General features: G+C 43.9%; 1 protein-coding gene across 1 annotated transcript in view; it reads right to left on the reverse strand.

Moving 5' to 3' along the window:
* The window catches only part of LOC113251005 (WD repeat-containing protein 49-like), a 98,925-nt gene that overhangs the window by 39,418 nt on the left and 41,227 nt on the right, over positions 1–18,280 (reverse strand). The window contains 3 exon segments of the mRNA XM_057306790.1: positions 942–1,047; positions 2,362–2,455; positions 3,712–3,773. Of these exon segments, the coding sequence (XP_057162773.1) occupies positions 942–1,047; positions 2,362–2,455; positions 3,712–3,773 (262 nt within the window).

Here is an 18,280-nt window from a genome sequence, read left to right on the forward strand (position 1 = left end):
CAATATGACCTCATTTAACCGTAATTAATTTTTTCTAGGCCCTGTCTCCAGATACAGTCACATTGTAAGGTACTGGTGGTTAAGACTTCAACATATGAATTTTGAAGGGATGTGATTCAGCCCACAGCATCTACAAATCATTTACTATGTGTGTAGTCGATAAGCTGGTTTTACGTATCTATGCAAAGCAATGATACTGACCTGCCTGAGGCTTCAGCATTCCTTTGATTCAGACTGCTCTAAACTCCCACCCTCTGGTCCCATGATAGTCGAGAAAGAAAGATGGATAAAATCATGAAAACTTTTCATATTCACTGAAAAAGCATATGAAACGCTGGATAAAACAAATCAATAAAATTTCTTTTTTTTTGGTATAAAAAAGTGCATTACAAATGTCACAAGCAGCTGAATTTTAGAGGTGGGTAGGACCTTACATATAAAAAGAGGTGTGAAGGCAAACAAAATGAAGGTGATGATACCATGACCTCTACCAGGGTCAGAAGTGTTTAAATTCTAAGCCTTACTGACAACATTTCAGGAAGGGCCCACCTGCCCTAGGTGTATTGCAAAATAAGGTAAGCACTAGTAGCGAGGGATGGTTGCCTCCCCCATGTCCCCATTCCATCCCTTGCTCCCCCTCTTCATCCTCCAACACACATTCTCCCAGGGGAATCAGGACAGCATGAAAATAGGAACTGAGATGTTTTAAGGTTTACTCATCCCAACAAAACACCAGGTATAGAAAATTCTCTAAGAGACTACCCTTTGATTGCCCACATATCTTCTTTTTCCAAAGCAAACCCACAAATGTAACTACCATTTGAGTATCTGCTAATGCAGAGACCTCTAGAGCTGCAAAGAGGGGAAAGAAAACACCAAACGAACACATTCTCTATCTGAAACTGTTGGACAATGCATCCAAAAAGTGAAAGGGTGAAGACCTTAATAGTGTTGTCGGTGGACATGGAAAATATTTTGTTATCCTCAGCAGATACATGGATGTAGATCACTGGAGCCATGTGGCTTTTCAGCATACCTGTCGGTTTTCTAGAATGGAAAAAGAACAGATGAACACCAAGCAGTTCTAAGTGCTATTTCTAAATAAAAATGCAAGACTAAACTTGGCCCGGATCTGGCAGTTCTATTCAGCCTGGAGGAGGGTTATGTCTCCTTCTGAAATCACACAAGTATATATCTTGTGTGATAAAAGGACTGAAGCAAATAATACCCAGTTATAGCAACACAACTCAGTGTGAGATGAAGCTCTGGGTTTTGTTTCTCCAACTGCTGACAATATCACTATAAAAGGAATAAACGAGGAAGAGCACAGGGTGGTGTGGGAATAGATTCTATGGCAGGTTGTTGCTTTATGCAGGCCAGAGTTAACAGTATTCAGATCTGGGGGGAATGTCTTTTTAATATAAGTTTATTTTAAGGAGCTCTGAGGAATCACAATGCCCTCGGGGTCGCAGGGCTGGGTGTGTAGTGAGAGGGCGGGGAGGTGGGAAGAAGGGAGGCAGGGCTGAGGTTGAAGGGGAGAGCACATCATTTTATAACCACGTCACTGGAAGGTAAGTGAATTGTTCTCTGTCACCAGAAGAATGGGAGTCTAAGGTAAAAGATGTGGGTCGAAAATCATCTTTCTTTCTTTCTCTTTAGGCATCCAACATTGCACTGGGTGCTATACGTGGATGACCTCATTTGTGATCTTTATTACTACTGGAAGGGTAGATACTCCTGTGATCACCATTATCGAGGAGGACCCTGGCTGCAGCCCTTGCTCAGGATCACTGGGCTAGAAGGTGACAGGAGCAGGATCAGATCCCGCGTGCCCCCTGGTCTCCTGGTGCGGCCTCAGCAGCTGCCTGCCCCGGCAGAGGGACATGGGTCACCTTGCAGGTCCTCCACTGATGCCTGGTACAGAGCTCAGCGAGGAAGTGTGGCGCACCCTAGGTGACTTGTTCTTGTCCCCAAGTCCCCACTATCAGTGCATGAGAAGACTACTCCCCATTTTCCACTCTCCTTCTGTCTTCGACACTTACCAATGGAAATGGCATAGGCTTTTAGAATCAACCAAAATGTGTTTGAACCCCAGGTCTGGAATTATTTCCAAAATTTATTTAACTCCTCTAAGTTTCATTTTCTTCATTGATAAATGGAGTCGATGAGTTGCCTATTAACCCCAAAGAATGAGTCTTTAGTGGCCACCAACAGAAGTTTCCCAGGCTGTGTGTATAGGAGATCAATTTTGGACAAGGGTTCTTAAATTATCCTAAAAGGGAATTAGTGATCCCCTGTGTTGCTTTCATGTACTTTATTAGATCAGTGGCACTTTTGGTTGGAGAGAGAAAGAAAACTTACCCAGGCAGATAAGGATTCCAGATTTGAATGATTCGATCCATTCCCCCTGTCAGCAGCAAGTTCTTTCTCTTACAGAATGAAAATGCCTGGACTCCTTTGTAGATGCAAAAACAGTTCGATCACATTCTGCCCGCCTTTGGGGCAGACCAAGGAATGCTTGTTCTCTTCTTGCCTCAACATCTTTTCTAACACCCCTTATCTCTTTCGTCGTTTGCTTGACATTTGTTGTTCTCATAGTGCACCCTAAAAATAATCACAGAAAAATAAAACACAGCTTCTTAGTATGATCAGTCAATTTTCTGACAAGTTGCTGATTTTTAAAGGTCCTGGTTTTGCTTTCAGTGAGGACTACTTTTTTTCTTTCTCCTTTACCCCCTGGTGTTACACCATGGATAGTTTGAAGGATGAAAATGGAGTCTGTAAGAATAGCAAGATTCATTTCCCCTCCTTCTCTGGAAAGAGGCAAGAAGAGTCACCCCGGGGTAAGGAGGAAATGTGAAGAAGGCCAACTCATTCTGAGGAACCTTGATTTTAATAGATCTCTACCTAGCACCAGGCACCGTACCAGGGTCTCACCATACATGATTTTGTTTGAACCTCCAAGAAACTCAGTGAGGCAAGCACCTTTACCTCCATGGGACAGATAAGAAAATTTATACTATAGGGGTTAAGAAACTTGTCATTAACAAGACAATGAAACTACGTCTCAAACCCTAAATCAGGGCTCATTGAGTTGACCTATCAGTTTCATCCACCAACCAGGCAAATGTCTCCTACAATTATTTTGACATTTATTTTTAGCCAAATGACTTTTTTGCTTATGAACGTACTGAACAGTAAAATCAAAACAGTAGCAGCATACCGAAGCAATCACAGGCCTTCTGGTAGGTGTCAGACAGGGTCTCATCAGATGATCATGAAGGACATCCCGTCTAGCTTACCCTCAGCTGTGTCCAAGGTGGCTGAAGGGCCTTGGATGAAGAAGGTGGAAGAATATTTCATCTTCCAGCCTCCCCCTGCCCTCACGCCCAAATAAGAATTCTCTTTCATGGCTTGTGACGTCGACAGTTACTTGAGGGATAATTGGTGCTGTCTGGATGTCATGTGTGTTATCACAAGTTACCAGTTCAACCGTTTTCCAGGAATGGGGAGAAGAGTTTGCTATTCGGGAAAGTGGGATGCTTCATGCTTCATCTCAGAGGGTGCTTCTTCAATCCAGCAGGCCTCCTAAAGGAGGACTCCGATGCAGATCTGCTAAGTTTCAGGAGAAGTGGGAAGTGTCTATTTTCATTGGAAACTTCCAGAATTTTAAAGTTTGGTGCACGGTTTCAAAACAGGATCCTGTTTTACGTCTGTCTGTGGCTGCTTGGCCCATGGCTGCCTCTGGAGACCTCTGGTTTGGGACCGTGTTGCTGTGAGGGAGGACAAGAAGGTGTCTGGGAAGGGAAAGGGGGCTGTCATCTTTCCACTTCTGAACCTTTTTTCCTCAGTCACCTGACTGGTCTCCAGTCCATGAATTCCATTTCGAGGGACTGGGGTATGTGATCCCCACTTTATTTGGGGCTATAGTCTGAGTGTTGGGGCAGTTTGTTGATGGTGAGTTGAGGTGACAACCTGCTGTCCACAGTTTCTCCCAGCAGTGGTGAAGGGCTGGCGTGGGTAGTGCAGCTAGCTAGTCCCTCTGGCCCTGTCCTTCCCTTCCTCCTTTGGTATGCAGCAGGAAGGTAAACAGCCTTGAACTCGGAGCTCTTTCATCTGTTAGAGAGAGGGGAGGGGAGGGTGAGCACTGAGTGCAGATAATTACTTCAGACGGCAGAGTGAACCTGTGTATCTGTGTGAGCACTTGAAGATCAGAGCAATGCAGCAAACCCTCCTCAAACACCAGTTTGACACTTTCACCTTTCTTGTTATGAGCAAAGATCTGAAACTTCTAAGCAGGTGTGTCACTTTATTTTTATTTTTTTTTAAGTAGAAGGAGAGCAGCCAGTTCATTTGCATGATCTCTAGCAGTTCTCTTCCAACAGAGCCAGACAGAGATACATGTTTAAATGGTTGTCATGGAAACCAGAGAGCATAGCTCTCCCCCAAGGTCTGAAGGAAGGATGATGAAAAGTTTAAAGCAATCACCATGGAAACCTAGAGCAGATCCAAGGCAGGTTCTGATCCCCAGCACACTAACTAGCAGATAAGTCTTCAGGTGCTGGAGTCCGACAGGAAGGTGGATTCTGTGGCTGCTAACACCAGGGCTGACCTAGAAGCCACGTGCACAGTTCTGGGCTCCCAGCATCCCATGGGATTGGCAGTGAGGTGGGTGTGTTTCCCCAAAGCTCAGACTTTCACTCTTCCTCTTTTGAGGTGGATCTTGGAGCCTCTCCTGCCCATCCTTCCTTTTACCTTATTCCTCCCTTCCGTCAGTTTCTTCAGTGTGGCAGGAACCCACCTTCTGCTGTGACAAATGGAGCCCTGCCCAGGTCTGCAGAGGGAAGACTTTCAAAGCCCAGCCTTGGTTTCTCTGTGACCTCGACCAAGATATAGCTCCTTTTGATGTTCATTAATAACCAAAATGAAGTCAGAGATTCCTGTCTTCCGTCACCCTGAGTAAACAGATGCACTTGAAAACACTTCCTACTCTACAGAGCCCTCTCTGTAAATCCCATTTAGGGATGGGGAGCGGGTGCTATAGCACCCTGCGGAGGAGTGTGTGTGTGTGTGTGTGTGTGTGTGTGTGTGTGTGTGTGAATACACGGAGAGCTGACAGAAGCAGTGATGTGAATGTAGGACACTGTGGGGACATGCTTGGAGGGCAGTCGATGGGGAGATGGAGAGGGGATAGATAGCACAGAAGGAAAATATTTGTCACCACAGAATTCTACTTTTCCTGGAAGGCAATGCTTCAGAAGATCTCTTGGGGAGAGAGAGGTATGGGGTTTGAATTCTGACCACAGGTAAGTCCATTCAATAAATATTTATTGAGCACCTATTACGTACCAGGCACTATTCTTAGCACTAGAGACACAACACTGAACAAAACAGAAACCTCTACCTTTGTGGGGCTCATCTTCTGTTGGGGGAGGGCAGACCATAAATAACAAACGAGATAAATTATATAGTCTATTAGAAGGTGATTGGATTTATGGATTTAGAGAAGAATAGAACAAGGTAAAGAAGATTAGGAATGCCAGGAGCAGGGGCTGGGCTGTTCCAGGATATGTATAATGAAGTGGGCAGGGGGGCTCACCAAGAAGTGAGGCCTGAGCAAAGACTTCAAGGAAATGAGGGAGTGAACGATGTAGACATTTGCAGGGAGAACCTCCCAGAGGGAGGATCTGGTGAAAGATCTTAAATATATTCCAGGAGATTGGTGTGAATGGGGTGGAGTTCATGAGGGAGAGAAGTAGGAAACCAGGCCAGAGATGCAAGGGCTGGGTTGACACACAGGGCCCTGGAGGACTTTGGCTTTTACTGCGAAGGAGAGGAGGGCGGGTGGAGGATTTGGATGGTCTGACTTCTAATTTTCCAGGCTCTCTGGGTGCTGTGTGGAAAAGAGACCATAGGGGAGGCATGGAAGCAGGGAGAATTGCAAGGCTCTTGTGGTAATCTAGGGGAGAGAAGAGAGTGACTCCCACTAGATGGTAGTGGGGGTGGGGCCAGGGCAAAATGGCCAGATCCTGGGTGCAGTATGAAGACAAAGCCAACGGGTTGGATGTGGCCTGTGAAAGAGAGGGTCAAGGGTGACGAGTAGGTTTTGGCTGGAGCAACTGGAAGGATGGACATAGAAGCAACTGAGCTGGGGAGGATGGTGTGAGGGAGGTGTGGATCCGGGTTTGGATATAATTTGGATGTCTATGAGACATCCAAATGGAGAAGTCCTGTAGACAGACCCACGGCAGTTGGAAACACCAGACTGAAGTTTGGGGGTGGAGCTGGGCTAGACACATGAATTTGGGAACGGACAGCAATGGTGCTGGAGGGGATCACCGTGGAGCTGATGGAGATGGAAGAGAAGAGCAAGGACAGAACTCTGGGGCTCCAGCAGCTAGTCATGGAGACATGCAGGAGCAAAGGCCAGCTTGCATTGGGTCTTAGACAGACTGGGAGGTGTGGCCTTGGAAAGACCAACTGCAGGCAGCTTTTTCCAGGGGTCTGGCTGCAAAGGCTCTTCGAGCCCCAATATTCTCATCTTAACACCACGCCTGAGAAACTACAGAGATGGTAACTGGGCTGGGGACGGTGCTGACTCTTCCTGTCCTAGACTTGTCTAGATCTCTAGAGACAATTAATATTGGTTCAGAGTATGAGCAGCTTAGTGGCCCTTGCTTTCTGGAACATGAGAAAGAAGAAGGGATGAACAGGAGACTCAGCAAAATTAGGGATCAGGGAGTGTGAGCTGGATGGATCCTTAGAGCTCATCTCCAGCATTTTTATTGAACTAGGAAGGAAATGGAGGCCTGAGGCCATAGGTCTGTTAGTTGCAGAGCCGGGGTAGAACTCAGAGATCCTCATTCTGGATTCATTGCTTCTGTTCTGCACAAACCCTGAATTTTGAGCTGCTTCAGTTTCTGGAGGCTGAATTTTAGTTTCTTAGGATTCATATCCATGACCATTCCAGAAAACCACAATTTCCCAGTTCCAAGAACATCTAATGAAAATTCCCAAGAAATTTCTTAGCCATTGCACATCTCTTTCTAACGCTTTGGTGATTTAAATGTCAGTGAATCAGAAATGTATAAAGGAAGATTTCCTTGAAAGACAACGTGAGCTTGAAGGCTGTGAATCAGAGGTGGAAGGGGCCTCGGGGAAGCAAGGTGGTATTTGATAGGAGGCTGAGATCTCAGGCATGACTCATTACTGATTTTCCATGATGTTCGGTGGCAATTGGGACAAGATTCTAAAGGAAAGGAAAGGGGAAAAAAAGAAACTCCTAGGATTTCAGCCTTTCCAAATCTCAGAAATGCTCAGGCACAGCTTGGCTGAAAGGCATCACGAAAGAAATGGCTGTCGTCATTATGTGGGTGGTTGACTTCTGAGTTGTTTAAAAAAGCGTTAACTATTTTATTCATTACAAATGCACTGCTTGGTGAGTTCTAAGCAGGCCCTGAAAATCCAGGAGTGAAGCTGCAGGAAGGGAAAGAGGAGGTGAGGGCCAGTTAGAAAGGCCAAGAGAAAAAGGTGAAGATCTTTCCAGCAAAGGAAATATCTGTAAATGAAATGAAACACCCCAAGTCATGCCTGTCCTCTCGGTGGTGAATATCCACCTCTTGCCTCCCAGCCTTCCCCTTCTCTCTGCGGGGAGCCTGGCTGGGCAGCAGACCTGAATGTCTGTGTTGGGACTTTTCGCGGATTCCTTTCTCAGGCTGCTGCTGCTCCCGAGCCCAGGCATGCAAGGCACCCATCCAGAGAGCACAAAGATGATCAAAGGTGGCTTTTCTCGGCCACAACTTTCTCCCTATGTCAGGGTGGATGATAACATTTCTTTTCTCTGCAGTCAGAGCTTTGTTCTGCTCCAGGGTCAGAATCTTCCTTTTGAAACCAGGCTGTCCTAAAACAAGTCCCAGGAGCTGAGGGATAGACTTTCCCAACCCAACTCTAGGGCATGGCAGGTGGACTCCTGGCCTTGGGGTCAGAAAAACTGGACTTGAGTCCCCACCCACCTCTTTTGGCTAAGTGACCCAACGGGCAAACTTTAGCTTATGTGTCCTCACTGGTAAAATGGAGCGTGCACACAATTCCTACCTCACCTGGCTATCATGAATATCAAATAAGAAATATAGTTTATGTGAGTGGTTCTTGCCCTTGGCCACAAATTAAAGTCATTGTGAAGTGTCCAAAACAAAATACAGAGGCCTGGGCCATACCTCCTCGAACAGTGGTTTTAAATCTATAGAACCACCTGGGGGGGGGGGGCTTTTAAAGGTCCTGATGCCCAGGTTTTATCCCAAACCAATTAGGTCAGAATATCTGAGAATGAGACCCAGGCAACCAGCTTTTATAAAGTCCCCAGATGATCCAATAGGCAGCCAAGACTGAGAACCTCTAGTGAATGTGGAAGTTCTTTATAAATTAGTAAGTGCTAAACACAAAGAAGGAATCACCATCAGTAGCAACTTGAAAATTAAGTATGGTGATGGGGTGCTGAATACGTGTATGGGGCTTTCCGACATACTCTCAAGGCCTTCACGTGATAAGTATGAAGTTTAATTAAGTAAATGTGAGGAACTGAGAAGATCTTCAAAGGGCAAATTATTAGAAAAAAAATAAAGATATTAATAAAATATAAAGAGGAATTTTTATGTTATTATGATTAAAGGATGCTTCTCAGACTGGCCGTGTACACAAGTCACCCTCAGTTCTTTTTCAAGTGCCTGGGACCTCTCAATTCTAGCGTACACCCAGGGGACGCCATTGCTGTGGGTCCAAGGATGACAGGCACAGGCCTTGAAGACACACGACCTGGAATCCAGTTCTTTGTCTTCCATTTCTGAGTTGTGTGACTCAGTGCAGTTGTCGCTCTTCACTTTTTTGTCATTAGTAAACCCCCTCTTCCCATCCCCACTTCCAGAAAGCACATCTCTTCATGCATCATGTGGTTGAACGGGCACAATCAGGTTCTTATTGCCCCTGCCTTTCCTGGGTCACTGGATTTGCAATTGTCCCAGAGATGGGCCAAATTGGTTCAGTGAGAACCTTCCCAGGGGCAGCAGGACTGGAGACCAAGAGCAGCAGCCAGTCTCTGTTAGTGGCAGTGATGAGAGAGGTGGGCTCTTCACACTCTGAGGGAACTGCTGTGCAGAGGAGAGAGAGAGACAGAGTTGGAGCAGAATCTGAGTCCCTGCTTCTAGGACTTTCCAACACTTGGTTGAGCTTCTGCCCTTCTCATGTTATATGAGCCATCCAAAAAATTCTCCTCTTGTTTGCCCATTTGAATTACATTTCTTTCAATACTGAAAAAAAAAAAAAAGCCCTGAAGGATACCCCAGGACAAGTTAATGAATGACTCTGTGCTTCACTTTACTCAACTGTAAGATGGACTAATAGTGGGACCTAAACCATAAGGTTGTTAATGGAGATTAAATAAAATAATACATGGAAGGTACAGTGTCTGATACTTTGTGCTCTGGGCCAGAGATTGCAACAACTTCTGACCATGAGCTGTTATGGGGGGAATGATCCATTATAAAGGGGTTGGATTCCTGGTTCAAATCTAGACCAGTCCTTCACCCAGTACCAGGATGTCTGTCCTCCATCTGGTCCAGACAAAATGATTCCCATGTGAATAACACAGACTTGTTTTGCCATATTCCCTACTTCATGGACCTAAGATCAACCTGACTTAGCCCATGTCCAGACTAGTTGTGCATTTGGGGATGTAAAAGTGAGGGATGAATTGGGATCTGGGTTCTTCCTTGGCCTTTCTCTGAATGCACTTGGTCAACGTCCTGCTTCCAGAAAATGCAAAGGTCTTCAGGTTCTGGGTCTTCCTGTTGCCATCACTGAAAACTGTTATTTCCAGCATGCCTTTTGAATTGTAGAAATTCCCCAATTCCACTTCACACCAATGCCCAAGACCACTGTCCTGTGTTGATATTACTGTATATTTAATATCTTGTAACACATTAAGGGTGCTCAAACGGTGTAGCCTGAGGTTGCCTGAAGTGGATTTTGCTCTTATTTCAAATCAACAAATATTGACCGAGCTCTCAGTATGTGTGAAGCCCTGTGATAGGAGTGCCTTCCCTCACTCTGCCTCTCCAGCAGCCTAGTGTGAGGCTTATAAAGCAAACCGAACAGTGGAGGATGTCACATTTTGAGCTGCGGAGTGTGGGATGCCTGTTGCAATGCAGAAATGATAAAGGTGGGAGACATCCAAGGATCTGGCATACAGAGAACATTACAAACGTAAGGGGGGGTGTAAGCAGTACCTATTACTAGAGCACTGGGCTCATGGTTGGAGCTTGAAATGACAGCTTTGATAGAATCGTAGTAGTTCAGCTAGAAATGACAAAAAAAAAAAGAGAGAAAATGCTAATTAATATGGAGCTCACACACGAGGTCAAGAAAGCGTTTGTAACAATATCCAAAGCATTCTCCTGACACCCGTTTCGAGAAGGAGAAAGGACCCGCTTGCTCATAGGATAGGCACATGTTAAAAAACCCACTTTTGCGAGTGGGCAGACGTGTGTAGGTGGCCTGGCAGAGTGCGAGTGCGTGGGGGTTCTCTCTCCTTGACGCTAGCTCCAGGCTAACACCAGAACGACAATTCCTGGGTATCCTGTCTGGCAGATTGTGCTGAAGCTTCTACTACGTATTTTAGATAATTCTGAGAAAATCGGAATGCTGCCTGCATAGCTGCAGGGGGTTCATGGAGAAAACAGCTTATCCTTCACTATAAATTGCATTTAAATTGGATGCTTCACTGAGCATCATACTGGGAAGGGTAAAAGACTCCCTTCCCCTGTCTTTGAAATTGAGAGCCAGGGGGCGCCTGGGTGGCTCAGTCAGTTAAGCGTCTGCCTTCAGCTCAGGGCATGATCCCAGGGTCCTGGGATGGAGTCCCCTATTGGGCTCCTTGCTGAGCGGGGAGTCTGCTTCTCCCTCTCCCTCTGCCACCCCCCCCCATCCTTCTCTCTCTCAAATACATAAATTAAATCTCAAAAAAAAAAATGGAGAGCTGGGCTCTGAAGCAGCTGTGCCAGAATTAGGGAACCAGGGCCTTCAGGCAGGTGCCAGGGCTGGTCTTAGGTTCAAAGAACAGGAGTTGGTGGCATTTGCAAGTGTCTCTGCTCGTAGGACACCTCCTCCCTGGAGGAAGTCCTTATGAAGAATATAAACTTGTAAAATGGATAAAGCCACAGTAGTGTGGGAAGAGCAACATGCTAGCTACAAGGGCAAGAATGGGTTCTCCTTTAGACCTTCCAGGCACTCTGCTAGGCTCAGAGGGGCACCGACAGAAGACAACCCTTGGTTCTAACCGCCACGGCGGGCAGAAACCAGAAAGCCAGAGACACAGGAAGACGGAGGGGAAGTCTGGGGAGTGAAGAGAGGGTTTCCGGAGCTTGAGGCCTGACCCAGCACGACAGGATTCAGTGTCCCACGCAACCTACAGAGCTCAGAACTGTCTCTGTCTTTTCTCCGTTGGAACAGGCTCCCTCAAGATGGCTCAGGTGGCAGACCTCTGAGTGGGGATATCATGAACACACCCCCTGAGGTGGTGGGAGAGTTCTCCTATGGTTCAGCCCCTCTCTGTTAGCTCCCTTTCTACACAGCCAGTGCCAAGGCCCGCTTTGTCTCCCCCCACCCCACCCCCCCTCCATGTGTGGTCATCCCTTGGATGGCACTGACTCTGGATTTTGGTATTGTTCCTTCTACCTTCCAAGATAATAAGGGTTGGCAGTTCAGTAGGACAAAATGTCCACACGCCAAGAATGGCTCCATCTTGCAAAGTAGAAGAAGCCGGGTGCAAAAGGCCATATAGTGTGTGATTCTATGTACATGACATGGCCAGAAAAGGCAAATCAATAGAGATGAAAAGTAGATTAATGGTTGCCTGGCCCTGGGGTTAGGAATGGGGATTAACTCTACCTGGTTAACAGAGGTCTTAGTAAGAGGTGATGGAAATGTTCTGAAACTGCATTATGGTGATAACTGCATAAGTCGGTAAACTTACCCACAATCATTAATTGTACACTTACAATGGGTAAATTAATGATATGTACTTAGCTCAAGAAAGTTGAATAAAAAAGGATTTTGTGCCAATCACCTTTAAGAAACATATAGGTATTACATATGGCAATTTTACATGTGGTTGTTTCGTTGGGTTGTTTCTTTTTTGTATTCTTAATTAATTTACATTTCCTCTCCAGGAATTTACATTTCCTCTCCAGGAATTAATTTACATTCACCTACTCCAGGATTCCTATTTTATTTTCTTCTTTTTGTGTTTGAAACTTTGTTGGTGTTAATCTTTTAGACAAATGCGATTTTCTTGGCCCAATTTTTCTTCCCCTTGGATTTTCCTTTTCACTTAGCAAATAAATTTGGTCCTTTTCCTAGTTTTCCTTTCACCCAATAATATTTTCTAACTTTCTTTTCTTGCCTTAAGCCTGATGTGTTTAGGAATAGACAAGAAATGTTGGCAGGAGTCTCTTCTCCCCTAACTGGTGCTCTATCAATCCTGAAAAACTCCTCTTCTCTTTCTAATCCTCCGGACAGTGTGTCCACTCTGTATTTGGTTTCTAGGCTGCCTTAACGTAAAAAATAATGTTTTGCTTGTTTATGTGTTTAAGAAACACTAATTTAGCTTCTCAGAGCCAGTAGAAATCTCAGGAAAAGGACTCTCATGTCCAAAGTCGTATTATTGGTCCTAAACACTTGGGTCATTTGAGTTGGCTCCCCCCACCAAAGAGGAAAGAAAACACACCTACTGCCTTCAGACCCAGATGATGGCTGAATGGGAACCCCCAAAAACAAGTATGCCAGGAAGTTCAAATTGATCAATTTCACTAGCTTCTAGAAACCAGATGTTTATCATTCTTTGTACTATTCTGGGTATTTCATGCAACTTTTATTTGTTTTTGGCTAAGTTAATAAAATTATCTCAGGAACAGTGGTCACTCATTAAAGAATATATATATTTATTGGATAGTTTGGCCCCTACACCTGGAGAGAGACGTCAGGCTGGCAAATTCCAATTTACTGTTAACTTAAACATTTCTTTCTTTTCTTTTCCCTTTCCTTCCCCCTCTTCCTTCTTCCCTCCCTCCCTCCCTCTCTCACTTCTTTCTTTCTTCCCACTCTGCCTTCCTTACCTACTTCCTTCCCTCCTTCCTTCCTTCCTTCCTTCCTTCCTTCCTTCCTTCCTTCCCTCCCTCCCTCCCTCCCTCCTTCCTTCCTTCCTTCCTTCCTTCCTTCCTTCCTTCCTTCCTTCCTTTACCTGAGTAATCCCGTCTCCATGCACTTTCCAGCGGATATAGTTTACATTTGGAGAGGTCACAACATTATTAATGCTAATGTTTGGCATGTTCTCAATTTTGGGCAGCTTCTTCCAAGTTCTAAGGAGAAAGATATAAAAATCTCAAATGGATAAGAATGAATGTCCCTCCCACATCCTGCTTATTCCAACCAGGAACTTTTCTCAGATGATCCTTCTGGCCACAAATTCCTTCCCATCCTCTGAGGCCTCTCTAATTCCTCCACAGAAGCCTCTTTGATTATGCTAGACCATTTAATCGCTCCCTTTTCTGGACTCCAGGATACACTTGATGTGCAATGCTCTAGTTTTCTCTCCCAGACTTGCACAACCAACAGGCTTTCAGAGCCCACTAGGCCCGGCAGAGAATAAGGACTCAACCAGTACTGTCTGGCTGAGGACTCTGAGTATCCTTGTGTGTCCCAGTAGATGTTTGAGCATCTTTTTTAGAATAAGATAGGGTTTTTGAAGTCAGTCTGACAAAGAAGCGGACCTTGCTTGTAGGTATCATGCATGAAGTCAAATGGGAAGAACTTGGAAATGGCATCAATGACCTCATGCGTTATAAAAGCTCTTAAATTATTAATTCACATGGTATAGCCACTTTGGAAAACAGTATGGAGGTTCCTCAAAAGGTTAAAAATAGAGCTACCCTATGACCCAGTAATTGTACTATTGGGTATTTACCCCAAAGATACAGATGTAGTGAAAAGAAGGGCCATATGCACCCCAATGTTCATAGCAGCAATGTCCACAATAGCCAAACAGTGGAAGGAGCCAAGATGCCCTTCAACAGACAAATGGATGAAGAAGATGTGGTCCATATATACAATGGAATATGATTCAGCCATCAGAAAGGATGATTACCCAACAATGGCATCAACATAGATGGAACTGGAGGAGATTATGCTAAGTGAAATAAGTCAAGCAGAGAAAGACAATTATCATATGGTTTCACTTATTTGTGGAACATAAGGAATAGCAGGGAGATCATTAGGAGAAGGAAGGGGTCAATGAAGGGGGGTGAACAGAAGGGGGAATGAACCATGAGAGACTATGGACTCCAGGAAACAAAGTGAAGGTTTTAGAGGGGAGGGAGGTGGGGGGATGGGCCAGCCCGGTGATGGGTATTAAGGAGGGCACATACTGCATGGAGCACTGGGTGTTATATGCAAACAATGCATCATGGAGCACTGCATCAAAAGCTAATGATGTACTACTGTATGGTGACTAACATATCATAATTTAAAAAAATCACATGAATATTCTGGGAGACAGATTGTCCTTCCACAGCTGAAGCAGGAACAAAGCATTTGGAACAAAACAGAGAAATGATTCACTGCAGTGGACCCATGTCTGCCCAACAGGTATTCTCGCACTTCTTCCCTACCAACAAAACCAAGGCACAGATCCCTTGATTTCAGAGGTGACCTGTGACTCAGTTCTGGCCAATGGGAGAAGGTAAAATTAGTGAGGGGCTCTGGGAAAATATTTTGCTTCTTCAGATAATGTGAAAATAGTGTGAAGCACTGCCTCTCTCTCTCTCTCTCTCTTTCTCTCATTTTTCTTTCTCGTTTTTCCTCTTCCCGGCTAGCATTCTTTCTGATTTTTAAACACTATGTGAGATGATGTCTAGAGCTCTGGCAGCCATTGTGAGACAAGAGGCATAGGTTGAAGGTTGAAGGTTGAAGGACGTAGGTTGAAGGACAAAAAACCAACATGCTAAAGATGGTGAAGTGACATAATAGAGACTGAAGGCTCTTCATGACACCACTGATAAGCTAAGCCAATGCAGCAACCACCTATATCCTGACATCTTTATTAATGAAAGAAAGATAAATTCCTTTATCCTTTGCTAGTCATTTTTCCCTGTTATTTAAAAATAGCAAAAATTAACTTTTTACTATGTCAAGCACAGTTCCAAGCACATTATACATATTAACCCATTTACTCCTCAGCGTAAATCTATGAGATAGGCACTACTATTGTGCCCTTTTTTAAAGATGAGGAACATAAGGCACAGAAAGATTAGAGAACTTCCCCAAATTCACAAGTAGAAGAGTCGGGATTCAAACCTTAAGCAGCCTGGATTGCAGCTTAAAGCACTCTCAGTGGTTAAACTAACTGTATACAATAGTCTACAATTGATGCTCTGCTGGTTCAGCAAGTCACAGAATTACAGACTGTTTTAGAACTGCCAGGGATCTTTTGAGATGACCTTGAAAATATTTGAGTTAGATATAATCTGGGATGGTGATCTCAGTATCGTGAAGCTTGCCAGTAAGCCATTTTTATATATACCACCAGCAACCACAGAAGTGCACTAGCTTCCCCAAAAGCAGTCCTAATATTGGACTTTTTTCCAGAGTCATTGTGGTTTTTCCCCATTTTATTAGTTATATCGTAATAAAGTTCTCTTACTCTGTGCTTTTTATTTTATTTTATTTTTTTTAGTTTTTAATTGATCTTACTCTGTACTCATGGCAGTTTATTTTTCCATTTAAATTGTTCATTACTTTTGACGACTTTTGAATAGTCAATTGTATGTTTCAATCCACTCAAAAGTTATTCCTTGAGATTCTTCTGTGAGTAGTGGTTCTATCAGACTGGTAAGAGACCCTCTAAATTGGCGATCACTCAGCACTCCCTCTCAGTTTGGTTATAACCCTTGCTGTACTGTCTCACGTCATAGAGGGGTGAGGGAGAGTCTATGTGAGGACTCACCTTCTCTCCAAATTCCCTGTCAGGTTATCTTGCCTCTTGCACATGCCTTTCCATCCATCCTTACCTGATGAAGCTCTTTAGTGCTGAGTTTTCTTGAATTTTCCACCAAATACCCCTCATCCCCTACCCACCTAAGCCACAGAGTACAGAAAGTTACAGATTGAATAGATCTCCATTCCCAAACTTCAGAACTCTGGACCCATTCTTTGTCTTTTTTCTACTATCAGATTATGGCACCTCAGAAACCAACACTGACTACTTTGACAACCCCCATTTTACCTGGGGAGTTGTCCTTTTAAAAGTTATTTTATGCTTTAAATTGACTTGGCGTTATAACAATACCCCCGAAGAATCTGATATCACTGGTTAAATGGAACATCCTTCTTTAAAAGCAATTTTCAAGAAGCAGTTTAAAACGTCTGGTATTGTTACTTTATGACGTGTCTGTTCTCCAACAGTAGAGCAAATAACAAGTACGTCTCCTCAGCCCGCACCTTCCTTTGTCGTACTTTGAGAATCCCTCAACTCACTTTTTCTGTCAATTAATCTCTTGTTTAAATTTCTCTCACATAAAAACTTTTCTGACCTTCTTCCATTAACCTCTCCTTCACAAGACCATTCATCATCTGTGTTACTTTTCTCTGGATACATTTAATTTCTTAGAAGGAATTTTCGTAACAGAAATAGGGCAGAAGAGAAAAACTGGCCAAGTTTACAGACTTGGTGAGGTTAAGGAGATGGGGATGATGCTCAGTACTCAAAGGTGACTGACTGGAACCTGCATCAGTATTTCAAGAGCTAAAACTCTAGAAAAAACCTCCAATACTGCTGGGAAACATGGGTTCAGTCTCTAGTGCTGAATTAACTGATGGGGAAAAAGTCTCTAAAATAAGAATAAGAACTTGATTTTAATTTATATTTCATTCTGATAATAGTTTCTTTATGGTCCAGCAGTATTTTTTAAATTCAGACAAGATTTTTTAATTCCACCAGGCATAAAGTAGATAGATTTCTTGAGATACTTATGACAAAAGCTGTTCTTGTTTGAAGGTGCCTACAGGAGAGAATTAAATAATCTTTCTTGTATCAATTTTTCATCCACTCTTAAGAGCTGTTCTCCATAGTGCTGGCTTGATGAGTTCGAGTATGTTTGTATCAGGAGCCAATTGTTCACCTTGAACTTTATCTTTCAGCTTTTCAAAAAAAAAAAAAACAAAAACAAAAAACAACTAACACATTCAAATCACCAGCATGAATCTCCAAGGAAGCAGAGATTGGAGGAAGCTGTCAATGCAACCGGAACCTCAAGTCCCCGGCCCTCCATCCAGGACACTTCAAGAAGCAGTATGGGGCTCTTCCCGGTGACCCATGAGAACCCTTCCCACACTTCAGAAGCTCCATGCCTGTGGAAGGCCAATGTCACCTGGGACTCTGGTTCTCTGGTTCCCAGCAGATATACTGAGAAATTGTTTCACCGTATGTGTGTGTGTGTGTGTGTGTGTGTGTGTGTGTGTGTTGAGGGGTGATGACTCGTCCATTATAGGGAGAGCTCCAGCAGATTCATTCTTTTTCACCCAGATGCAACTGAAGAATATTGTGAATTGTCCTGCTGTGACTTGAGAGAACCAAAGATTGCTGGAATTATTATTACCAGTACTGTTTCTTCTGTTTCTTTTCCATTCTTCCCCCAAAGGTGTCCTTGCATTATATCTTTTGAGCAAATGAGTGAACACCTCTAGTCAAAGCGAAATGAATAGTACCAGGTGAATCCCACCCTATGGGGAGGTTTGAGGGACATGCCATAGGACCCTGTTCTTACTGTGCCCTGTTCCATAGTCTCCTCTAGGACCTGGATGAATACAGTGAAGTACTGTTAAATGTATTGACTACACAAAGCTGAGAGAAAGAGAGAATCTATTGGGTGTCAATGTCAGCATTTAACATTATTTTAACCAAATAGATTAAGGATGTAAAAATTCAAAAAAATGAAATTTAGCAAGAAGGAAAGTTCTGCATTTAGGTTCAAAACATCAATTTATAAGAAAAGGATGAGGAATACATGGCTTGAATGTGGGAGGTAATGTGCCGGCAGGTAAAGCCTTGGTGGGCCATATGGTGCCTTCTGGTGTCCAGTCTTGAGTACACCAGACAGAAAAATCACACTTTGTTTTTCTTTTCCTTTTAAAAAATTATTTTTATTTCTATCCAAGCTATATGAACTTGCTTAAA

The sequence above is a fragment of the Ursus arctos genome, unplaced genomic scaffold, assembly GCF_023065955.2.
Source record: "Ursus arctos isolate Adak ecotype North America unplaced genomic scaffold, UrsArc2.0 scaffold_10, whole genome shotgun sequence".
In the NCBI taxonomy this organism is placed as follows: domain Eukaryota; kingdom Metazoa; phylum Chordata; class Mammalia; order Carnivora; family Ursidae; genus Ursus; species Ursus arctos.